Source organism: Oryzias melastigma, linkage group LG5 (genome assembly GCF_002922805.2).
Source record: "Oryzias melastigma strain HK-1 linkage group LG5, ASM292280v2, whole genome shotgun sequence".
Taxonomy (NCBI): Eukaryota; Metazoa; Chordata; class Actinopteri; order Beloniformes; family Adrianichthyidae; genus Oryzias; species Oryzias melastigma.
Genome location: NC_050516.1, coordinates 27,470,731 through 27,482,685, shown reverse-complemented (window position 1 = coordinate 27,482,685; position 11,955 = coordinate 27,470,731). Strand labels below are relative to the sequence as shown.

Below are 11,955 nucleotides of genomic sequence, written 5' to 3'. Positions count from 1 at the left end.
CTGTGAGGATATAAAGAGGACGACGTTCCAGTTCCCTCCATAAGAGGATGTAACTTGTCAAAGTTAGAGAAGAAATCCTTGAAAGCAGCTTAAATCTTTGACATGTCATGATGTAATGGTGTGTATTTAACTTTTTCGGAGCTGCATGCAAGCAAAAATATTTTTTAAGTGTTAATTTGATTGCAAAAGAGGGCAAATTCTTTATGAGTAGTGTTAGTATAATTTATGTCTCCACTTGTTTGCTTGCTTCAGTTTGTACATATGTTGAGTCTTCTGGTCACAGGTGCTTTTCTATCTGTTCTCTACTGTATGTCTGCTTGTGTGTGTCTGTGTGGGGTGAGGTCAGGCAGCAGGGACTACTGTTTTTTTTCTTCAAAAGTAGGAGGAGTCTTCAACAAAGAAGCCTTATCCTGTCCACTGGAGCCTGCAGGCTAGAAGCTTACTCCACTCTTGTTTTTTGTGTCCCATTTCCAAGTTGCAGAGCTAGCAGTCTAAAAGTCCTCAGTTTAGCATTACGAACAGTGACATGACTCTTTCTACTCATAGTGACATTTTTGGTTTGGAACAAATGCTTCCAAACCTTTTTAGGTTTTCAAGTTTTGTATCTGTGCCAGATAATAAAAAGTAAATCATTTTATCTTGAATAAAATAAAACTAAAAATAATCTAAGAACAATATTCTCCATTACAATACATTTATATTTTACCTTAAAGCCAGTTTATTTTCTTTGATACTGCAGCTGCATTGTTCTGGGAACTCCACGGGTACATTATTCTCATGGAAGTTTGAAGGAGTTGGTGTGTGTGTGTGTGTGCGCTCAGGGCTGGGGAAGTCATTGTTACACTCCCATTTACCTGTTTTTCTTTTAGTATGCCTAATGTTAATGTGCTGACATTGTTCCTCCCTATTCTTGTAAAAGTTTTTAATGTGGTGTAATGTCTGTACCAGTCTGTTGGTAGCAGGCAAAGGCTGAATATCACTGACCAAATTACTGAATCCATTTGATTTCTATTTAAAAAGTTCATCATTTCTTTCAGATTTTTTTTCAATTGACACAGTTGATCAATTGTTGATTCATTTGTCCTTTTTCTATTTATAACCTAATTGGTTATGAAGAAGAGTACAATAAAAGACAAACAGTAGATTTGATAAATCAGTATTGGATTTTTTAGGTGAATATTAATTAGGGCTGCCACGATTAGTCGACTAATCGACAACTATTAAAATAGCGGACAACTAATTTAATCGTAGATTAGTCGTTGTAGTAAAGTTGAACAAATTGTGAGCGCAAAAATTAACTTTTTTTTTATATTTGAGTCAATGAGACCAAAACTTTATCCTTTGTGAAAAACAGTTCCTTGTTTCAAATGCCGACCTCATTTGATTTCATTTTGATTTAATACCAGAAACTAATGAAGGACAGAGGCTGTGTGATTCTTTAAAAGTTAATAAACTATCCTCTTAATTGTCTTTATTAATATTTAGAAAAAAAAGGTAATGATAGTTGAGATGTGTGCTTTACATCCACCCGATGACCCGATTAGTCGACTAATCGGAAAAAATGACCGCTTGTGGCAGCACTAATAGTAATAGATTTTCGTTTCTAAGGTGAAACGAACAACTGAAAAATACACTTTTTCAAGCAATGAAAAAAAAAAACAAAAGTAGTTTAAAGTTTTCAAAGAATTCCGAAGACTATTAGGTTTCCATGTTTCATCATCTTGTAGTTTTTCCAAAGGGGATTCTGGGATTGCTCAGGCTTTGAGGTCATTATTAAGATTTTTTTTGTTGAAGTGTTGCACCTAATTCTGGTTCTCTGCTAAAAGCACACATATAAATCAGTGGTCATCTACTGATGTGGCTACTTGACTACCTTGAATGATATTGTTAGTTGCTAAAGGTCGAACTTATTAATTATCTTTAATATAAAAGTATGGCTTTCATTATGCTGTATATTGTGTGGTTTTCTGCATTTTCTTCAGAACCTGGGTCTGGTTGTAACCTGTGGTTGGGCTTTCATCCTTTTTTTCCTGTCTTGGTCTTCTTCTTTTGAGGTCCTAATTCTTTCCAGATGTTTCCTGTGTGGAGCTCTTTTTTTTTTTTTTTTTTTTCATTTTTTGATATTTTATTTCTGGAAGCAGCAGGATATGAACCTGTGGCCAACCAAAGATTTACAGAGAGGATATCTCTCAAGACTTTTAATGTGCAACTGTGAGAAAAAAGTTAGTCCACTTTCTCCCATGGCACTCCGATTGTTCTCATTTTGTTTGTTTTCTATACTTACTTTGACATTGTTGAACATAGACCCACGACAAAGATTCCCCCATTTAGGCTTACGGTCACAATCTGAAACGTGAGGTTAACTTGATGACAGGATGTCATAGAAATAGTTACTAAAAGGCTATATTTAATGAATAATTCGAGTTTAAAATGGTTCACATTGTAGAACCATATCCATTTATATATTGAGTGTTTTGACTCGCTTGGTTTTTAAATGACGGGGGCCTACAGTAAGTCACCACCGCAGTTACTACCACTAATTCCCGGGTGCACAAAAACCCGAACGCTTGTGAAACAGACTCCAGCAGATATCTATAGTCTGTTTCTTTGTGCTACGGAATTCATTTTGACACCCAGGCCCAAAAAGAAGTTGAACTCGTGGGATAGTCCCTCCTAGAAGCATTTTCTCACCATAAAGAAGAGAGCTGTCAAAATGATTGTGATGGAGGTCATCTGATCTTGACTTTGATTTGTTTTATGTCTGTACTGGATGTTTGGAGTAGAAACCCCTGTATGTCCTGCCTCTTACCCACTTTGAACTTTACTCGTCCCTCTCATCAAGTCGGTCTATTATCACTTTTAGGTCAGGCTGTAGTAATATCTTACGGATGGTTTTGGAAGCAAGTCCTTACGTAAAATGTGGTTTGCGTGGTGATCGAATGACAGGAAGGCAGAGGTAGATGGTCGTTGATCGGGATGTGGAAACCTTTCAACGTACGTATTTGTCGACTGCATTGTCCGGCCCCCCGGGAGGCTGTGTGTTGTGCGAGGATGTGGGCAGGACTTCTGCTTGGCAGCGAGGAAGACTTGGATCCTCCACAGTCGAGCGGAAAACCCAGCTGCTCAAAGGAGATGAGAGATCTTTGTTATCTGCCTGCCCCCTTCCCTTAGGAATCACCAGCAATTGGAAATACTGAAAAACATGAAAAAAATGTAAAAGTTTGACATTGATTTTGTTGGGAAAAGTGTGGGATGATTAGCGCCACTTCAGAGTGGGTGAGTGAGACGGATAGTTGATGAAATGAAAACATAAAAGCCCATTGGAGAGCTTTGGGCCAAGGCTTACGCAAGAGCTGCCAAGTCTCTCCCTCTGTTAACCCTCAGGAAGTTTGCAGCCGATTGTGGCTGAAAGGGCGAAAGAAAAAGCCAATCAGGAAAAAAAAATGAGGGCAAGAACGGGGAGGTGGGGGGTGGTCCCTGTTAATGTAAGCTCTCAGCACAATGAAGGAAACCACCAACCTGACTCTTTCATGAATTTAAGGTCTAGAGCATTTACATGCAGCTCCCCTCTCCACACCTCTTCCTCTTTGCCTTTCTGTGTCCAGTGTTGTTCGTAGAAGTTGTTGCTGCAACTCTAGATGCTTTACGCAGCAGTCAGGTTGCCTGGTCACATGGATTTATCACAGTTTGCCTGGACTTTGTTGATTGCATCCAAGCTAAACTCTAAAAGGTTCCTATTGCTTTCACAATACTTGATTATCTTTCCGACTAGTGAGGAAAACTCTCAACACATCCATGAATCCAGGGCCTTTAGTTCCATTAGTGGACGCTACATGTCTATTTAGGACGCAGGAAGCAGGAGCTGGTGTTTTGATTTGTAGTTTGCAAAGTTGTAGAGAAAAGAAGGGCTCAGTGAGTTTTTTTTGCTCCCTCCAACTGGGCCCCAGTTTGTCAGAGGGGGGCGGAGGAGCACATGCACACACGCAGAAACCAGCAGCACAGACCACATATGACGCACTTACCAAAATAATCACCACTTGTCAAACTGCAAGCAAGTCTGCACAGCATCAGGCATAAACCCTGTATCAAACATTTTAAAGCCATTATCATCAGAGCGAAGAAAAAAAACAAACTGTGCTTTGTGTTAAACCCTTGTTACTTTAATCCTTTATCATAATCTCTGTTTTTACAGTATGATCTCAGAGTTTGGAGAAAATGGTGGGATTTTATTGTGGTGGGAACTTTTTATGGTTAGCTTCATTGTCTGAAATAAATAAAACACCAGGCCTTAATGAGAATAAATAGTCATATTGTTTTACTGTTTATAGTAAACCTGATGAATAAATATATAATATAAACATCTCTGTATTCATTTTTTTTCCTTCCAGAAATCCTAACGGAGACTACCGGAACTCCTCTCTTACCAGAGATCCCAGTCGGAGCCCCACAATGCCCAATGCTTTGGGAGTCCACGGCAACCACCTGTACAGCCACGCCCACCACCACCTGGCAAGTTTGGGCAGCATGGACCAGCCCCTGGCACTTACAAAACACACCATGGTGGAGCCGGCGCGCAGCACCACGGCACCAGTGAGTGCAGTGGCGCATTCAGCCAGCGCCGTGGAGCGCCAGCAGGTAAACAAGTCACACCACATTGTATTTTTCTATTTGTCAGGGAAAACATCTGTAACATTGGTTGGTGGAAAGTCTTGACATTTTTCTGGTTTCGTCCGTCATGTTACAGAATCGCCCCTCGGTGATCACGTGTGCTCCAGCCAACAACCGCAACTGCAACCTGTCCCACTGTCCCGTCACCTACAACAAATGCTCCAACCTCACGAACAACTACAGAAGACTCAACAGTGAGTGACGCACGTATTTCTAACTTCTAGAGCTTCTTTTCAGAAGTTCGAATAAATCTTCTCTGTGTTGTTGGAATTTGAATGTTAAGCTCGGTACATTTGGTGCATTTGGCGTCTGCTCAAGAACGGGTGTTAAGCGAGTTCTTGAACATGCAGTGTGTCACATTCAAGAAGCGGTGAGGGTGTTCGTCTTCCTTTTTCTCCTGGTTCCTAGCGCATGTCTACAGTTGGTAGAGGCCTGGTGCAAAATTTCAAAGCCGTGAAAATCTTGTGATTCGTGCACGAAACAGTTCGGGTTCAATGCTAGCGTCTAAAAGTAAATGCAGACGTCGTCAGGCTCGTCGTATCCGGATTCACCAGATTAACCAGCTACTAGGGGTGCAACATATCATAAAATTCACAGTTCGGATCATGTCAGAGTTCGGATTATGTTAGGGTTTTAGGGTCACTGTTCGAATCGTGTCGTGATTTTAGTGTCACGGTTTGGATCAGTAAAAAGTTAAAAACAACAGCTATAAACAAGATGAAAGCCTAAATTGCTTTTTGAAAAACATCTCTTTGATAAAGCCTATATAAAACATAATAAGAGCTTCAAAGCATTAATATACACTCACACACACATGCATCACATCAAACATTGGGTCACTGGGGTCTATTTATAAAAACAAAACATCTTTGAACTTTGAACACAAATAGCTAAAACATGTAGTTTCTGATTACATTTACATGTCTTGATGCCAATTCTACTAAAACTGAGAGATCCGCGGCACACGTGTGTGCCAAGAAATCACTAATGATCCGTACGGATCTCGGCTCAACCGTGATCTGTTGTACCCCTACTAGTATGCTTGTGAGTTTCTCCATGTCACTACCAAATCTAAGTCGCTGATTGGTCCAACTTTGACCACGTTTAGCTGGCGATGGATGTTCAGTTCTCCTATGTCGAGTCTGAAAACCGGTGTAAAAACTTGTGTTAACATGAGATTTTTAATACAGAAGCCTGAAATGCACATAAACATGCATTTACATAGATTTTCATTGAAAATGTTGCTGTTGTAAACGTAGCTTTAGAGTTGTGGCTACTTTTAGAACCCCAGTAGAAGGTCAATATGCTCCAGAGAAAACACTGCCTCATGTTCCTCACGGTTACGGTTTCAAATCTGTCGTTGTGAAGTCTCAACAGTTCTGATTAACTCTACTTTAAAAAGTCCCTACAGATCTCAGCCACACATGTCACTTTGATCGGAGTGTTTTCTCTGGTTAGATTCAACTCTAATCAAGTGTTTTACGACTCCAGTGAAATCTTAATAATCTCATTGAGGTTAGCAGTAAAAATGCAAACTAGGATTAGAAATGAAACCATAAAAAGCTGGGAAAAGTGGAGTAAATGTTTCCAGTGACCTAAAAACCGTTGCTGTGAATACACTTCTGGAATGAATGAGTCATTTTTTTTTTCTTTTAGTGTCAGAATAGTAACTCAAACTCTTGTCTCGCTTTAGCCAACACAGCCTGCGACCCTGTGATCGAGGAGCACTTCCGGCGCAGCCTCGGGAAGAACTACAAGGAGCCCGAACCCACCGCCACCAACACGGTGTCCATCACGGGCTCGGTGGACGACCATTTCGCCAAGGCGCTCGGCGAGACCTGGTTGCAGATCAAAAACAAGGGGAGCCCCTCGTCAACCAGCAGCAGCCCAAACTCCTCCCCCGACAGCCGCATGGTCAATCACAATCACTCGCCTTCCGTCGTCTCGTGAAGGGATGCAGGTTTTCCCCCGATCACACCGGCTCCAACACAACCGGCACCGCTTCCTCCGGCCCCGAATCCTTCAACCCGCTCGCTCGCTGTGGACTCACCCAGAATCAATCAAGCAATAAAGACATGGACACTCCCCCCCACCCCCACGCCTTCCTGGGACTGAACCATCATCCTCCTTCCTGTCATTCATCCCGCCGGGATGTGGAGCTCAAGAGTCTGTAGTTATATGTACATAAGAGGGAAGACGCTCTCACCTGACAGGTTTCTCTCCTTTTTTTTTCTTTAGTTCTTTCTGTAGCTGTAGTTCTGTGTACTGATCCGAGCATTTTTGGGGCTACAACGAACACGAGTGAAACAATTCCTAAAAACAATCTCAAACCACCTAACCGTGCTACCAAAGAACCATCAGACATGAACGCCCGCTTCAAAAACTCCACGAAAAGCCATTTGTTAGTCCTGTTGATGTTGTCCGTCTGTCCGTCGGAGAGCCACTCGGTCCGATTTGCACTATTGCTGAAGAACGCCGTCAGATTTGAACACACTGGGCTCAGAGAGCTGGTTCTGATGATCCAATCAGTCGATTCCCATTAGCTTTCCTTCAATGGATTTGGAGGAAGGTTTCGCCCCAGCTCAGGTACAGAGTGTTTCCATAATTTATTGTAAAGAAAAATGAAACATTCACATTCGAGGATGAGCAGAAGATTATTATTATTTTTTGTTTTTTGCGTGCGACACATTTGCTCATTTGCTACAAAACAATCACAACAGAGACGCTTTGTTAAGAAAATAAGTCAACTTTAAATATTCTGAAAAAATGAAACGGCCTCTGCTGCCCAACACTATAGAAAAATCCAGTTAGTTTTAGTCATCAGTCAGAGAATTCCTGATCTGGTCGTTCTTCAGCAACACAAAGACACGACAGAAGGAAGAGCGTTAAAACGTCTAATTCCAGGGAGATCATTCAGAGCTCTTTAAAAACCAACTTTTGTATTGTTTTTGTGACTCCTTAACACTATTTGACCCCCCTCCAAAAAAAGGTATGAAAGATTTCTACAAGGGTTTTAAGGGTAAATTAATGCTTTTATAAATGCATGTTTGTTTTTTCTTTAATAGCTGGTATCTATTAGCATTTTTAGCATTTCAATCTTTATTATTATTAGCCTTTTATTCAGATGTTAATTGCTCTTTTCAGTAACAGATGTAGAAACTATACACTCACTGCTGGGTCAGTTGTACTCAATATTATTAATGGTATTGCTATTATTCCAGTTTTGTACCTTTTTATTTTGTTTTCTATTAATATCAGTGTATTAACAAGCGTCTGTTGTGGAACGATGGCACAGCCTCTGGACAGGCTCTGTTTAAAGTGGAATTTCTCTGAAGCATCTCAGCGGGGGCGACGCGTTAGAGCTGCGATGATCTGTCGAAGCAATGAGATGTTGATCTATCGAGAGGTACAGGCTGCTTCAACTGCTGCACGACTGAGCGGAGACGCCGAGATGACGTCGATTTGGCTTTGTTTTATTTTGTTAACAACACCGCCCTTACCTGAACTAGATGTAGCCTGTTGGCTTTTACTTTTGTACCGACAGCCTAAAACTCTCAGACAATCTTGCAGGCGAGGAGTCTTTTGGGAAGGTTTGGTGTTGTTCGGAAAAGGAGGAGGTCATCATCGCTGTCGACTGATTTAATAGTGTCTTAAATTATCCAGTTAAAGGAGGAGTTTATGTAGGTTTTGCAGAGAAGATGCTATGTGGTCAAACCAGGATCAACCTAAAGGGTAACCAAACAGGGCAGTTGGAGGCTGACTCCACTCTCAGCCAAGATTTGAAAAAAGCCAAACTAAAGGATCTTTTCATTATTGTCTCAATGAAAATAATTTTAAAAAATCATAAAGTTCAGGAGGCGCAAGCAGGCTGCTTCCCTGTCCCGCAGTGGCTCTCTGTCTGCCGGTCAGCCAGCTTTGAGGCCAGTTCAGCAAACAAGCCCTGCCGTTCTCGGCGTAGTGACCGTCCTCCACCGCTCTCTGCGTCAACATGGCGGAGTGAGCTCTGCCATTCCCCCTCATCATGGGGTGACATTCGCCATTCTTGGTGATGTGGTAAAACCTCCGCCACTCGTGGTGTTGCGGGGTGACCTCCGGCAGTCTTGGAGTCAACATCGCAGAGGGAGCTCCGCTGTTCTCAGCTCCGCCAGTCGTGATGTCAGGAAGCGTCCTCCGCCACTCTTGCCGTCACTGGGGCGACCTCTGCCACTTGTGGCATCACAGCGCAACCTCCGCCACTCTTGCGGTAGTGGGGCAACCTTTGCCACTTGTGGCATCGCGGTGCGACCTCCGCCACTCGTGGCGTCGCAGGGCAACCTCTGCCACTCTTGTGGTAGTGGGGCAACCTTTGCCACTCGGGGCATCGCGGTGCGACCTCCGCCACTTTGCTGGAATTATGTTGATCACGTTAAAAATTTACAATAAATGAAAGAGCATAAACACTGGACCTACAGTGTTTAAAGTTTTATCCGGCCCAGTGACGAAAAGAAAAAAATATAAGATTGTTAAAAAAAATTAAAGCAAGCTTCTAGCCCGAGTTCTGGTTCTTTGCAGAAATGACTGCAATGTGCAATTCCACCACTAGGGGAAGCAAAGGAAATGCAAGACGGGTATAACAAGAGATTAAGAAAAAACATAAAAAATGTAATACGTGACTTTCAAGCATGAAGTTTAGAAAAAAAAGTACATTTGAAAAATAAATATTTTATAAAGCTTACAAAAAATATTGTAAATTGTAAGCTTGAATTTAAAAACTTTCAACCTAATGGGATCCTGATTTGACCCCAGCAGACAAATAGAGCCAAACGGATAATTAGAATTCATGTCCCAGCTCTGTGCTTTCTTAGATTTCAGAATAAAACACTCCTCCTCAGTTCAAACCAATCACAAACGTTTGTGTGCCACACGTCATCTTCAGAGGGGAACTCACCACAGATCTGGATGCAGGCGACTTCTCTACAAGAGCTGCTCGTTCCAGAGTTTCCTCTCAGAAGTGGTACTTTAATGGAACATATTAGCACTAGCTGCATAGGAACAGTTGTGTCACAACCCTTTCTAAAACCATATTTTTTTAGAGCATGGACGCTAAAGCTAACATTTGATGAGGTTTTTGTTGCTTTTGGGTGTTTTATCAAGTGTTGTGAGCCTGCAGAGTTTCTTTTCTTTTCTGTAAAAAAGTCCACACATTCCATCATCAGCTCGCACAGAAGAAGTCACAGAACTGGAAAACGCCCCCCCCACCCCAAAAAAGTCAGTTTTTGAGGAAGGTTGAAGGGGGTGGAGCAGCTGAGCAGTTTCATGTCTTACAGCATAACAACGCAGCAGGTTCTGGTTCAAATGGAAATGCTTAAAGTGAGGAAACGGCCGGGTGTCCCGAGGATGTTTCTATTACATTCAGAATATTTCACTTCCACCCTATAGGGCGCTCTTTATGCTTTGGCACACACTGTAGGAAAATCACTCAATAAATAAAACAAAAAAAAAAGTTTTCTTTTTCTAATAGGTAACTATAAGACCATCATTACGCTGTGCGTAATGAGTGTACAAAGAAAAAAAAATTGTAGGTATTTTTTTGAGGATTGGTTAATTTGTTAATGATATGTAGCTATTTAATTGTTTTTTTTTCCTGTCCTATTTTAATCATTGTATTTTCTTTTTTTTGTGAAAAAAGTTGATCTTTTTGTTGTAGTTTATGTTCGAGCAAAGTTTCAAGTGCAGGAACACGGTAAACGTATGAAGTCACGGGTGTTTCTGTGGCTTCCCAGAATCCTCCCTGTTCTGTCGGTCGATCAAAAGCGAAAACTCGGAGCCTCCGGAGCAATACGCATGTTTCACACTGATGTAACAATTTCCGCATGGAAAGATGATACAATTAAAACCACCATTTGTCACAGATTAAAATGTAAACCTGTGCTCTGCAAGTAAGCAGCAGTAATGGACGTGTAGTTTAACTTAAGTAGCTAAAGGCTCAGAGAATCTGCTGCGATCTGTAATGGAAGAGGAGTTGATCTTTACTCTGACAGCAACACGGTTTCCATTGTCATATGGAAGTTTGTAGGGCAGTAAGACTAAACTGTAAGGATGTTTTAATCAAGAAACTGCAGTTATTTTGTGTTTTTTTTTTTTTTTTTGGCTCTGTGTCTCCTAAAAGGGTTTTGGCAGGCCACCTTTTGTACGTAAAGTAAAGTAGCCTTGATGAACAATAAAGTGCTTTAAAAAAAAAAATAACTGTGTGCGCCTCTGTCTGTAAACCACACGTGCCAAAGTCAAGGCCGGAGGACCGGATCCAGCCCGCCGAATAGTTCTAGCTGGCCTGGTAGGTCAGTTTATATTATTGTTATTAATGGCTTGCTAGATTGCTGTAGTGGAGCCTTCTACAGAAGCTTGCTAACTTGCTACAGCGGAGCTTGCTAGCTCAATACAGTGGAACTCGCTACTGCGGAGCTATCAAAAGAGGAGCTCGCTAGTTCGCTACAGAGAAGTTCGCTTGCTAGTTACAGCAGAGCTCGCTAGCTCGCTACAGTGAAGCTCACTAGCTTAATGCAGCATAGCTTGCTAACGTGCTACAGCTGAGCTCACTAGCATGCTACGTTGTCCACTTGGAGGCTGGCAAGCTTAGCGAGTCAACCCACTGAGTGTCCACTTAAGCCAATGTGGACAAACACAGGTGGTGCTACCATGGAAACTGTGGACAAACCCAATCGGGGCCCACATTTTCTGCCCACTTTTTAACCACATGGGGCCCACCTGGCCTCGCTGGCTGGGTGGTGACATATTTATGTAACACTACGATCTATGATTACGATCTATGGCTTTGGTGTCAAACAGACCTGCAGGCCGGAAAAGCCCTCTAAATGGATGGTGGATTCTAGCCCATTACCGCGATATTTAAAAAATGGCTGCAATGCATAATTCCACCACTAGCAAAAGTAAAACCGGCATGACTAGAGATCAAGAAATAAACTGCATTTCTTTGCAGGCTCATGCCAGGTCTGTCTGTTTGGTTTCCCGCCAGCCTCACTGCTGGTAAGTTACTATAAAAATGATCAGGTGTGACCACAATTACCAAAATGTCGTCAAAAGAAAGAACGATTGACGTGGAGTGCCGAGCTTTCCAGGAAAAATGGACAAAACAAAAACAAAGCTACAGATAACAAGTTGACACAACATTATTTTGTCAAGATGTTATTGGTCCGGCCCACTTGAGATCAGACGGAATGAACCAAAATGAATTTGACCCCCCATTGTAAACGTCTGCGAAAGAAATAAAGAGACACTTCAGGAAAAAAA

The 11,955-nt window shown here is 41.8% G+C and overlaps 1 protein-coding gene across 2 annotated transcripts in view; it reads left to right on the top strand.

The window, feature by feature from the left end:
• The window catches only part of vgll4b (vestigial-like family member 4b), a 41,294-nt gene extending 31,155 nt beyond the window's left edge, over window positions 1–10,139 (top strand). For both annotated transcript variants that reach the window (XM_036212011.1, XM_024269324.2), the window contains 3 exons: window positions 4,389–4,635; window positions 4,745–4,862; window positions 6,362–10,139. In XM_036212011.1, coding sequence (XP_036067904.1) covers window positions 4,389–4,635; window positions 4,745–4,862; window positions 6,362–6,618 — 622 coding nt within the window. In that variant the 3' untranslated portion in view covers window positions 6,619–10,139. The remainder of the gene's footprint in view (window positions 1–4,388; window positions 4,636–4,744; window positions 4,863–6,361) is intronic.
• Window positions 10,140–11,955: the final 1,816 nt, after the last annotated feature.